The following is a 13,863-nucleotide window of genomic DNA, read 5'->3' as shown; positions in this document are numbered from 1 at the left end:
TCAAAGAGTTTAAGGAACTATGAAACTCTGAAAAAAAAAAAAAAAAAAAAAAAATCACTGACACAACACACTGACACAACACAACAGCCTAAGGTTTAAATGTGTTATATTGTTGAGTGATTAGTTGTAGACAGAGGCCATTTATCTGTTCTCATCCTCTTAGATTTGAGTGCCGCATTTGACACCATTGATCATAATATTCTTAAGAATCGCCTTAGTCAATGGGTGGGCCTCTCTGGCAGTGTCTTAAACTGGTTTGAATCCTACCTGGCAGGGAGAAAATTCTTTGTTAGTTATGGTAATTAAAACTCAAAGACACATGATATTCTATATGGTGTTCCACAAGGCTCTATCCTGGGTCCGCTGCTCTTCTCAATCTACATGCTTCCATTAGGTCAGATTATCTCGGGACATAACGTGAGCTACCACAGCTATGCTGATGACACACAGCTGTATTTATCAATAGCACCTGATGACCCCAAATCTCTTGATTCGCTAACACAATGTCTAACCTGTATCTCAGAATGGATGAATAGTAACTTTCTCAAATTAAATAAAGAAAAAACCGAAATCTTAGTGATTGGCAACAATGGATACAATGAGGCTATTAGAAATAAACTGGATGCATTAGGATTAAAAGTCAAATCGGAGTTAAAAAGCTTAGGGGTAACCGTTGATTGTATTCTGAATTTTAAATCGCATATTAATAAGATCACTAGGACAGCATTTTTTTCACCTAAGGAACATAGCAAAAGTTAGACCTCTTATATCATCGAAAGATGCAGAGAAATTAGTTCATGCGTTTGTCTTTAGTCGGCTAGATTACTGTAATGCACTCCTCTCAGGACTACCCAAAAAAGACATCAATCGTTTGCAGTTAGTGCAGAATGCAGCTGCTAGAATCCTTACCAGGAAAAGAAAATCCGAACACATTTCTCCAGTTTTGATGTCACTACACTGGTTATCTGTGTCATTCAGAATTGACTTTAAAATTCTGCTTAAGGTTTATAAAGCTTTAAATAATCTCGCCCCGGCTTATATATCGGAATGTCTGACACCGTATATTCCAAATCGTAACCTCAGATCCTCAACTGAGTGTCTCCTTAGAATTCCAAGAGCAAAACTTAAAAGAAGTGGTGAGGCGGCCTTCTGCTGTTATGCACCTAAAATCTGGAATAGCCTGCCAGTAGGAATTCGCCAGGCTAATACAGTGGAGCACTTTAAAAAACTACTGAAAACACATTACTTTAACATGGCCTTCTCATAACTTCACTGTAATTTAATCCTGACACTCTGTATATCCAATTCATTATAATAACTATTCATTCAAAATTTGTACTAACCCCCTACTCTCTCTTCTGTTTCCTTTTCCGGTGTCCTATTGGTGGTGGCTTGTGCCACCACCATCTACCCAAAGCACCATGATGTTCCAACAATGATGGATGGATTAAAAGCCAGAAGTCTGTATAACCATCAGCATCAAGTGACTCCGTGAGAACCCTAACTACAAAGAGGACTATTTCATTTATGTTAGGTAGAATGCCCAAAGGGGACTGGGCGGTCTCGTGGCCTGGAACCCCTACAGATTTTATTTTTTTTCTCCAGCCTTCTGGAGTTTTTTTTTTTTTTCTGTCCACCCTGGCCATCGGACCTTACTCCTTTTTATGTTAACTAAGGTTGTCTTATTTTAATTTCTTATTTGTCTTTTATTCTTCTTTTCTTCATTATGTAAAGCACTTTGAGCTACTTTTTGTATGAAAATGTGCTATATAAATAAATGTTGTTGTTGCTGTAAGGATAACTGTGTTGACCCGTTAGCGGTTGCTTCTAGTTTGATTTGACATTTCCAGTAATGCTTTACTAGCAAGTTCGAACGGGTGTGTGCATGTTTCAGCAGGCCCAGGCCTGTCTCCACAGGCATGGAAGAGGAGGGAAAAATTAAATGTTTCACATACTCACCTCTGTAACATCCATAACTTTGATAGCAGCCAACTGACCCGTTTTAACATGTCTGCCCTGCAAAAAGGAAAAAAAAAAACATGTAAAATATTTTGTATCTGTGTTACAATGCAAGTAATTCACAAACATGTATGAATCAGAAGAAGTACTGTTAAACATAATAAGTTTTAAACTATCCCACTAGCCAAGAATACAAAATGGTTACAAGATGAGGTAAGCACACTAATAAATGTTCTTAAACTTAAACCACTAATGAAACACATATTTCTCCAGACAAAGCCTTACATTATGCTGTACGTGTGACAATTAATAAACATAACATTCTCAAACCCGCTTAATCAAATGCAGAGCTGCAGTAGGCTAGAGCCTATGCTGGCAGCACTGAGTGCAACATAGGAAGCAGCTCCTAAAAGGGTTCCGGTCCTTTGCAAGGTAGACACTCAACCCACACCAGGTCAATCTGGAACTACTATTGAATTTAAGCAGCCCATTTCTTGTCAGATATGAGGGAAAAAGCAAGAGTACCTGGAGAAAAACCCATGCAGACAAGGAAGAACCAAGATAAAAAATATAAAAGATAACAACATAAATTCCATAAGACAGAAGTACACCATCCTCTATCAAGCCAAGTAGTCTCTTAGCTAAGATCAGTGACACATTACATGCCATTGAGATGGTCAGCATGTCAAGCTTAATGACTGCACTTGCTGGATCTCATTGATATAAGGATGTCCGATTAACCAAACTGCCTCATAGTGTCTCTACAAAGTGCCAAATATCCAAATTAATCATGTGCTCACTGCAGTTTTCAGGGCTAATTGATGTGCTGCTTGATAGTATCAATGGATATATGAATGTTTTCTAGTTATAGTGAGTATAGCCACAGTTCAGACTGTTTGATTTTGATCAGGAGTCACAGACTGGTATGACTAAGTGTATGGGGATGTCCAATTTGTCCACATGGTGGTGGTGGTCTCGGGACCACACCGCAACTGCTCCAACTCTGTAAGATTATGTAAATGAGGTCTACAGCTAAAAATTACTGATAAAACTGAGTAGAGACAGAGGGGCTAAACTTTTTTGTGTACAACTTTTAATTATTTTTAAAGTCAAAACAGAAACCCAACTAGATATTGAATATTCCAATGTCAACAAAATAATAAAGTGCCCAGCCTACCAGCACGCACACACCCACCCTATTCCATTCAGAGATGGTTGAAAGAAAAAAAAAGAAAAAAAAAAAAAAGTAAAAAGGTGCCAGCAATATGACCCTTCACATCCCAATTAAAACAACATAAGAGATTTTTAGTATATGCCAATCCTTTGTCTAAAGATGATATAGTGCATGGAGAAGAGAAATTAATATGAGCAGCTAAAAGTTCTAAACGAAACACATTACAAAACAAGTTCCACCAGGAATTTACTAGATATTGGTCTTGCTTTTCCAGGATGCTAGCTAAAGAACTCACTGAAATCAATTTCTTACATGAGGATGAATAAAACAGGATGATGAAATTCAAGAAGTAAAAAAGATGTGAAGAACAAGGGAAAAGGACATCCAAATCAAGCAAAAGAGAGGTGGAAATGGAGGTTCACAAAGTGCACTAGGAAAGCAAGACCAAAATATATGAAGAAAGAAACCAGGAATTCCACTGTGTAAATCCTATGGACAAGTCTATACTGAACAAACTGGTGATTCGAATTTTTGGAGCAGTTTTTGCTTTGTTTAAAAACTGAACCCCAGTTCAAGGCGAAAGACAAGTGCAGATCTAAATCCCACTTAACGAAAAAAGCAAGAGGCTTTTTACCAGCAACATGGACATACAGTGGTGTGAAAAACTATTTGCCCCCTTCCTGATTTCTTATTCTTTTGCATGTTTGTCACACAAAATGTTTCTGATCATCAAACACATTTAACCATTAGTCAAATATAACACAAGTAAACACAAAATGCAGTTTGTAAATGGTGGTTTTTATTATTTAGGGAGAAAAAAAAATCCAAACCTACATGGCCCTGTGTGAAAAAGTAATTGCCCCCTGAACCTAATAACTGGTTGGGCCACCCATAGCAGCAATAACTGCAATCAAGCGTTTGCGATAACTTGCAATGAGTCTTTTACAGCGCTCTGGAGGAATTTTGGCCCACTCATCTTTGCAAAATTGTTGTAATTCAGCTTTATTTGAGGGTTTTCTAGCATGAACCGCCTTTTTAAGGTCATGCCATAGCATCTCAATTGGATTCAGGTCAGGACTTTGACTAGGCCACTCCAAAGTCTTCATTTTGTTTTTCTTCAGCCATTCAGAGGTGGATTTGCTGGTGTGTTTTGGGTCATTGTCCTGTTGCAGCACCCAAGATCGCTTCAGCTTGAGTTGATGAACAGATGGCCGGACATTCTCCTTCAGGATTTTTTGGTAGACAGTAGAATTCATGGTTCCATCTATCACAGCAAGCCTTCCAGGTCCTGAAGCAGCAAAACAACCCCAGACCATCACACTACCACCACCATATTTTACTGTTGGTATGATGTTCTTTTTCTGAAATGCTGTGTTCCTTTTACGCCAGATGTAACGGGACATTTGCCTTCCAAAAAGTTCAACTTTTGTCTCATCAGTCCACAAGGTATTTTCCCAAAAGTCTTGGCAATCATTGAGGTGTTTCTTAGCAAAATTGAGACGAGCCCTAATGTTCTTTTTGCTTAACAGTGGTTTGCGTCTTGGAAATCTGCCATGCAGGCCGTTTTTGCCCAGTCTCTTTCTTATGGTGGAGTCGTGAACACTGACCTTAATTGAGGCAAGTGAGGCCTGCAGTTCTTTAGACGTTGTCCTGGGGTCTTTTGTGACCTCTCGGATGAGTCGTCTCTGCGCTCTTGGGGTAATTTTGGTCGGCCGGCCACTCCTGGGAAGGTTCACCACTGTTCCATGTTTTTGCCATTTGTGGATAATGGCTCTCACTGTGGTTCGCTGGAGTCCCAAAGCTTTAGAAATGGCTTTATAACCTTTACCATACTGATAGATCTCAATTACTTTTGTTCTCATTTGTTCCTGAATTTCTTTGGATCTTGGCATGATGTCTAGCTTTTGAGGTGCTTTTGGTCTACTTCTCTGTGTCAGGCAGCTCCTATTTAAGTGATTTCTTGATTGAAACAGGTGTGGCAGTAATCAGGCCTGGGGGTGGCTACGGAAATTGAACTCAGGTGTGATACACCACAGTTAGGTTATTTTTTAACAAGGGGGCAATTACTTTTTCACACAGGGCCATGTAGGTTTGGATTTTTTTTCTCCCTAAATAATAAAAACCATCATTTAAAAACTGCATTTTGTGTTTACTTGTGTTATATTTGACTAATGGTTAAATGTGTTTGATGATCAGAAACATTTCGTGTGACAAACATGCAAAAGAATAAGAAATCAGGAAGGGGGCAAATAGTTTTTCACACCACTGTATGTGCATAGAGCTGAGAAATGTTTTCATTGAAAGCTGGTTGTTGAAAGAAAATTTTAAAAAGAGTAAGAAAAGATAAGGGATGACAAAGAGATGCCACAAGTTTTGAGGACCAACTTGAGCTGTACATAAAAGAAAAGTACAGGAAGGTAATGAAAATTTAGAGGTAAGACCACAGAATGAAAGAAATGCTGTCTTTCCAAAACGTTTGAGGAGTCTATGAATACTTGAAGCAGACCAGCATGGATAAGAGATGGAATATCCACCAAAAGAAAGGTAGAAGAGGAAGAGGGTAGCGTTGTGCTTACATAGTTCAATCATGGTAATATATTCAGTTACGTCAGCTAATTTTATATCTCAAGAGTTCCTCATATGTGCAAAACAATTTTATAATAAATAGTAAATCCTCGAAGACATTCCCAAGAAACACAAAGATTATCAGTTTAAATTAGATTTTATGAGGTAAATTATTAATTATAGGAGAAAACAGTTTTCAATCATGCAAGAGAGCAAGATGCAGGTGTTCTAGAGATTAAGACAATCAGTTCTGTAGGTAGATTCGTGACCCATTGAAAAGAATAAGAATTCTTTAGCAAAAGGGTTAAGTAGTTGAAACAAATCAACAAGAATGTCAGAAATAAACTTGGCCAAAGCGGAAGAGATGGGTGGAATTTTACCTAAAAATGGTCAATGAAAGAGTTTGCCTAAATACCTACAATAAGTTTAAAACCAACACATGACATAATGTTTACAGCATGGTCATAAAAGAAAGTACTTATATACAGTGCATCCAGAAAGTAGTCACAGCGCATCACTTTTTCCACCTTTTGTTATGTTACAGCCTTATTCCAAAATGGATTAAATTCATTTTTTTTCCCTCAGAATTCTGCACACAACACCCCATAATGACAACGTGAAAAAAGTTTAATTGAGGTTTTTGCAAATTTATTAAAAATAAAAAAACTGAGAAATCACATGTACATAAGTATTCACAGCCTTTGCTCAATACTTTGTCGATGCACCTTTGGCAGCAATTACAGCCTCAAGTCTTGTTGAATATGATGCCACAAGCTTGGCACACCTATCCTTGGCCAGTTTCGCCCATTCCTCTTTGCAGCACCTCTCAAGCTCCATCAGGTTGGATGGGAAGCGTCGGTGCACAGCCATTTTAAGATCTCTCCAGAGATGTTTAATTGGATTCAAGTCTGGGCTCTGGCTGGGCCACTCAAGGACATTCACAGAGTTGTCCTGAAACCACTCCTTTGATATCTTGGCTCTGTGCTAAGGGTCATTGTCCTGCTGAAAGATGAACTGTCGCCCCAGTCTGAGGTCAAGAGCGCTCTGGAGCAGGTTTTCATCCAGGATGTCTCTGTACATTGTTGCAGTCATCTTTCCCTTTATCCTGACTAGCCTCCCAGTCCCTGCCGCTGAAAAACATCCCCACAGCATGATGCTGCCACCACCATGCTTCACTGTAGGGATGGTACTGACCTGGTGATGAGCGGTGCCTGATTTCCTCCAAAAGTGACGCCTGGCATTGACACCAAAGAGTTCAATCTTTGTCTCATCAGACCAAAGAATTTTCTTTCTCATGTTCTGAGAGTCCTTCAGGTGCCTTTTGGCAAACTCCAGGCTGGCTGCCATGTGCCTTTTACTAAGGAGTGGCTTCCGTCTGGCCACTCTACCATACAGGCCTGATTGGTGGATTGCTGCAGAGATGGTTGTCCTTCTGGAAGGTTCTCCTCTCTCCACAGAGGACCTCTGGAGCTCTGACAGAGTGACCATCAGGTTCTTGGTCACCTCCCTGACTAAGGCCCTTCTCCCCCTATTGCTCAGTTTAGATGGCCGGCCAGCTCTAGGAAGAGTCCTGGTGGTTTCGAACTTCCTCCACTTACGGATGATGGAGACCACTGTGCTCATTGGGACCTTCAAAGCAGCAGAAATTTTTCTGTAACCTTCCCCAGATTTCTGCCTCGAGACAATCCTGACTCGGAGGTCTACAGACAATTCCTTTGACTTCATGCTTGGTTTGTGCTCTGACATGAACTGTCAACTGTGGGACCTTATATAGACAGGTGTGTGCCTTTCCAAATCATGTCCAATCAACTGAATTTACCACAGGTGGACTCCAATTAAGCTGCACATCTCAAGGATGATCAGGGGAAACAGGATGCACCTGAGCTCAATTTCGAGCTTCACGACAAAGGCTGTTAATACTTATTTACATGTGCTTTCTCAATTTTTTTATTTTTAATAAATTTGCAAAAACCTCAAGTAAACTTTTTTCATATTGTCATTATGGGGTGTTGTGTGTAGAATTCTGAGGAAAAAAATGAATTTAATCCATTTTGGAAATAAGGCTGTAACATAACAAAATGTGGAAAAGGTGATGCGCTGTGAATACTTTCCAGATGCACTGTATAGTGTGGGTGCATAAATAGAACCACAAGTCTCTTGTCACACAGTTGAGCTAAACCTTAACAAAACATTCTATCATCATCCCTCCCTGGAGGCAAGAATCTTAAGTTGCAATGATTGTCTAACTAAAACCATGAAGCCACTTTTATGGATGGACAGAGCAAATCGTCAACTACCTCCGAATACCCATCCCTATTACCTGATAGAACCCAAATAAACAATTAAAAAACAAAACTATCTAACTTGAGGCAGATCCAGAGAAAGTGTGGAACAAGACACACATGCCCAGTCCTACCAACCTGCTCCCACTCCCAAACCAAACTTTCCACAAAAAAAAAAAAAAATACAACAGTCTCATTAAACAACCCTATACCAAGTTATTTAAATACATAAAAACTCAAAAGAGATAATATTATAATACAATTCTAAGTTCAGTAGTAGTGCCGTTAACAAGTAACAATTGAGAATGCACAAAACAGAAAGGCCAGGTACCAGTCGATATATAGGAAGACATCAATTGCTTCCACAGCGAGTTTGAGGTCTGAAAAGACTTGTTTAGACTTGAGTCATCTTTGTAAGAAGACTCAGTTGCAGAGGTCACAGGTTCAGGAGGAGTTTATGTTCCTAAAGGCATCATTCTAAGCAGGTAGGTTAAAGTACTGTTTAATTTAACTATTGAGATTATGTTTATGACTGACATCAGGATAACTGATTTCTCAAATTTGCTGTGTTACAAAACTTAACTTCTGATCTGCACGGCTTACACATGGCTTTGATTTTATCCAGATGTTCTTTATCGACACATTATTTGAATACGTAGGAAGTCCATACATCTGATTTAATTTTCGTGGACACTGATTTCAGCTAAGGAGGACCCACCATTTTAAGCAGTCCTACCTGCAGCCGGACCATTCGCATTCTATGCAAGGTAGTAAAGTGCTTTTTTCCCCATAGAAAGCCTTAATAAGCACATTAGTGACATCTACGCCAAAAATGAAGATAAGCAAAATCTACAAATAATAACTGAGCAGGATAGAGATTCACAATATCGTTCTTGAGACTTTAAGAATCGATACTAAATAATTTAAAAGGAAAAATAATTACTAAGAAAATCGATATTTTTACCTAGGTCTAATATACACATACACATATACATTCATCTACACATATGTACATACAAACATATACATTGTGGCAGACGGCCAGCGCCCTTGCCTGGCTAGGTTGCCCTCTAATTGAAGGAGAGCGGGAGAGAACCTACAAAGAGCATTATCTCCCCTGGAGCGCTAGATGTCAGCCCCTTTGGCTGCAGCGATGCCTCAGATTCCCACAAGGCTTCATGGGAGTTGGAGTCGGGTAGAGCCCAGTTGGGTTTTATGGATGTCACCGGGATCCATATATTTTTTTTTTCATATAAATAAAACGATCACCTTTATCGATTAGTTGCGTACATCATTAGGCTGAGTAGGTTGCACCATGCAATTACGTCATTACGTTGTTAACTTGTTTGAAAAAAGGCAGATGGTAAGCAAGTGGCAGAAAAGACAGTGTAACCTAAGACTTCTAGAGTTTTAAAGCACTTTACTCTGAACGCGCATAGGTCGTGAATTGCAAAATGTGTAAAACACAATTTTTGTTAGGCTAGGTATAATGACACAAGTTCTGGTTTGAAGTGAAGAATAATTAGAGTCATAGTACAGCCCCATATTTATTTTTTTTTTGGCATGGTCACTCTGCTAAATTTGGGTGCCACATTACACACATTCACATGTAACATTAGCGCGTGTGTGTTTATAAAAATAACAGCAAAGAATTTGTTTTTTTTTAGTCTCAACATGCAACAGAAATCAAAAACTCCACGTGAGTGCGGCAGTGAATCTCACAGCACATCAACCATGACTGAAAGAAATACTGCTCATTCCGAGTCAAAAGATAAGAGTGGGTGGAAAAGTGAAAGTTCGGAATTCAACTAGTTTTTTTTTTTTATATAGTCTAGTGGAAGACACAATTTTGTGCAAGTACTGCTGCAGGAAGCATAGTTTAGCCAGTAAAACAGATTTTGTTGCAGGGACACACAATTTCAAACACGAAAATCTAATAGCACACTTCCAACAGCAAATGACATGTGCTAGGGCTGTGACCATGTTGACCACACAAATGCTCCAAAGAATCTTCAGGAGTAAAAGGTTTCCAGACACACAACAAAAAAAAGGAAAATAAAAGACTATGAATGATAATGCAAAAAGGCATATCATATAGAAAAGGGAGAACAGAGTTACACACAAATGAAATTACTTGTTTTGCTACAAAAGGGAAATAGTCTGGACATTTCCCCAATATGTGACAATGATGTTTGTTATGCTGAATTAACCACACACAGTACTGTAGACTTATTAAAAGGAAAAAAAAACACTACTAAAGTCATGATAGTGCAACAGGTTCTTCTGTGATGGAATATTGTTGTGATCAGATACTTGCTTCTCTTTCACAGAAACTAGGGGAAAAAAACTAATAAATTACATGTTTAATTTTGAAGTGTGTAGTTAGTATGATTCTGAGTACATTAACTAAACTCGTAATTTGGCTTATTAAAAACTTGTTTTCAAAGAATATGTGTGTATTCTCTTTGCACAACCATAGCCAGAAGTGTTTTATTTCTATTTATTATGGTTTATTTTTAACGTATTATTAAATAAATGTACAAAAGCAGATATTTTAAAGAAAATATAGGTAAGTAGTTCATTTAAAAATACACTTCTGAAAACTTTAGACAAATCTGTTTATTTGGTAAAAAAAAATCCATTATATGAATTTTGTGCTCAATTTCAAATTATTTATTTATTTATTTATTTATTTTAACAATCCATCGAATTTATTTATCATCAAAGTAATCACCAGATTAATCATTTATCAAAATAATCACATTAGTTATCGTCTAATACATAACTACACACACACACGGTAGGTTTAAAAGTAAGTAGGCAAAAGTAGGTTTACAGTTGCTGATATGTAAAAAGCTATGCAAGTTATAATTATTACAACATCTTTATTAACTCAATAACTTTAAGAAGAAGATGACAATTAAGAAGACAAATACAAATAATACAATAATAAATAAGTAATAATAAAAAAAAGACATTCAGGTTATGATTATTACAATAGCTTTATTAACTCAGTAGCATTAAGAAGATGAAGATAAATATAAATAATACAATAATAAATAATACAAAAATAAACTGTTTCATGTACTGACAACTGTAAACCTACTTTTGACCACCCCTAAATAGAAGTTCAGGCAGTCCCCAGGTTACGTACAAGATAGGGACTGTAGGTTTGTACTTAAGTTGAATTTGTATGCAAGTCGGAACAGGTACATTATTTTAATAAATGTTAAAATATTGTTGACCGACTGTAACCAAGTGCTCTGCCAATAAATGATGGAGTTTCACCTCTCTATGACCTTTTTATTATTTCTACTCTATTTTCAATGGTGATGGTTTTTCTCTTCTTTACTGTATCACCAGCACTTGCATCAGATTTGTGTTTCAGAGACATTCTTGAAGGGTGAAGACAAAAGGTTAAGATGAGCTCTTCTGCACAGCACTGTACATGTTATCACAGCAGGCAGGCATCCCTTGTCAGCATGTCTGGTGTACTGACAAGTGACAACTTCCTGCTATGTACGTAACAGTACAAGCAGGCTTGCTATTGAGAATGAATGGGAGTAGCGAGGGGCGGTTCACCACCCACCCACCACACAGTCACCTCCACTACAGTATGCAGCCTGCAGCGTGCGTCCGCCCACCAAGAACGAACACGGTGCGGCCAAAGGCGTGTAGTGAATCGCCCACCACCACCCCCATTCAACAGGCAGCCACCCGAAGCACACGACAATGCTAACCCCCCGCCGCCCCGTTCACCCTCAATGGCCGTTCAGCAACAACCGGGACAACACTTGCAGCATTACCAGCTGCCCACTGAAAACTATTCCGGGGGGAGCCGTGTGTAGTGGGTGAGCAGTGAAATGCCATACACAGCTCCATCCAGCCTGCATTCAGTCAGAAGCAGTAGCTGTGGCGGCGTAGTGGGCGCACAGCGAACCGTCCCATTAAGCCTCCATCCTGCACACGAGCAATAGCTGTGGTCTCAGTGACCAAGGGTGACCGCTCGCTTGCCGCCAGGAGCCGCCCGAGGCACACAGGGACACTACACTGCGCGAACAGCGATATTGCACCCCTCCAGCCACTACTTGTAGCATCCTCCGGACAAAGATGACGGAGCGGCAGTTAATGAGGCGCATGCGTCACAGCTGCGGCCTCGTTCGTAAGTTGCAGGTCGGATGTGTGTAACCTGGGGACTACCTGTATAAATACATACACACATATCATTGGTGGACAAGGTATACTTGATTCAGCTAGGTATGACTGATTTACTCCGTTTACATGAACGGCGATAACCTCCCATACAGAAAATGCCAAGAAGTAACTGACCACCATACAAATATTGATCACTCTGTCACTAAGGGATTCTACATACTCTGAAATAGAGATACCAAATCAGCAAAAAAGCCATGCTGCCACTCCTACATGAGTTAAGAGGTTGCAAACAAAAAAACACTCCACTGGTAGAGCACAAGCCCTTCTGTTTTAAATACGATGTTTAAAAAATTGCATTCTCTTTTATGAAAAGTAAAATGCTGATACCACTCAGCACACCACCAGGCTACCGACATGTGTGTAAGTAGAATAAGCAGCCCGCCTTCAAGTAACACCCTCAATGCTTAAAATGGCTAAAGCTGCATGTGCTCACCGACATCAACAACAGCTGTAAATTAATCTAAACACTGCTTTGTGTACACCATACCGAATCCTGAATCCAAGAAAGTCTGGACACTTTTCTCCTAGTCTGAACGCCCATACTAGAAACACAGGTATCTTACTCTCGCTAAGGTATACTTTTCTCTCTTCTTTCTTTACTTGCTGCTTGACTATAACCTCACTGCAACTTCCATGCCTGTGTTATTAAAAACTAGCTGCAAGTGAGGGGGCACTTACTGGATTAATAAATCCTAATCTGACTGCGCATGTCATTAGAGCATGAAAAATTTGGATGACCAGTGAGGATGGGTTTTCAAGACCATTTTACCAGGATCCGTCAGCGGTCATTTTGTTGTTGCACTTAATTTGATTCAGTTGTGCTAATCTAAGTTATAGATCCATCCTGCAATAAACTTTGCGCTCTCTCTCTCCAATTTACATGAAAAAATAAGATTAAAAATATTTCTCGCCTACCATTACAAAGTATATGAGATACGTAACGTATTAAAATATATTTATTTGAAGAAATACTCCACCAAAAAATGACAAGACTTTCAAAATATAAAGGGAAAACTCTAACCATAGTTGTTAAATCCTAAAATGGTTAGTAAACTATACAGGGAATTTCTGGATTGACACAAAGGTATAAAAAGCAAAACAACAGAAAATCCAATTAAACTACAACTTCAATCAAATGCAGAAATACATTAGCACAAAAACCTGTACTTGCTCTACCAAAGCTAAATCACCCCTGCCTAAGTGAAATCAGTGAAGGGAAAAAAAAAAAAAACAACATTTAAAAGGATTGCAACAACAATTATGTTTTTTAAATACCTTTAAAACAGGTTTCAATATTTTCATGAAAACTGTGGTTGTAGTTCATTTGTTAAAATGGCAAATTTAAAAAAATAAATCATGTTACTGCTGTTTTAATAAAAATGTAATTCTTAAAAACTAGTTTCTTCATTGTACTCCATTATACAAGACACATCTCCTTTTCAAATATTTCTGATGAAAATCTAGCATTCTTTAAAAGCACTCATACTGGAACTATTACCTGATACTGTTGTTAAAGTGGATCAAACTGGTAAGTAAGATCTAGTTTTTGCTCAATTAACAAAACGGCAGAATTCCCCCCAAATGTGGCCCCAGTTGTGGGTTTTAAGAAAATTTACTCCAATGTGGGAGAACAAAGAGTACAGACAGAGGAGGGAAACTCAGATCTGT

General features: G+C 38.6%; 2 protein-coding genes across 10 annotated transcripts in view; both read right to left on the bottom strand.

Annotated features, from left to right (window-relative positions):
• rpl31 (ribosomal protein L31) overlaps positions 1-13,863 on the bottom strand; it is an 810,223-nt gene that overhangs the window by 73,585 nt on the left and 722,775 nt on the right. The window lies entirely within an intron of this gene.
• LOC114650761 (mitogen-activated protein kinase kinase kinase kinase 4) overlaps positions 1-13,863 on the bottom strand; it is a 296,865-nt gene that overhangs the window by 207,690 nt on the left and 75,312 nt on the right. For all 9 annotated transcript variants that reach the window (XM_028800590.2, XM_051926168.1, XM_051926169.1 and 6 more), the window contains exon 3: positions 1,960-2,016. In XM_028800590.2, the coding sequence (XP_028656423.1) occupies positions 1,960-2,016 (57 nt within the window). The remainder of the gene's footprint in view (positions 1-1,959; positions 2,017-13,863) is intronic.

This window comes from Erpetoichthys calabaricus, chromosome 4 (assembly GCF_900747795.2).
Source record: "Erpetoichthys calabaricus chromosome 4, fErpCal1.3, whole genome shotgun sequence".
NCBI classification, from domain to species: domain Eukaryota; kingdom Metazoa; phylum Chordata; class Cladistia; order Polypteriformes; family Polypteridae; genus Erpetoichthys; species Erpetoichthys calabaricus.
This window is presented reverse-complemented; position numbering and strand designations above follow the sequence as displayed.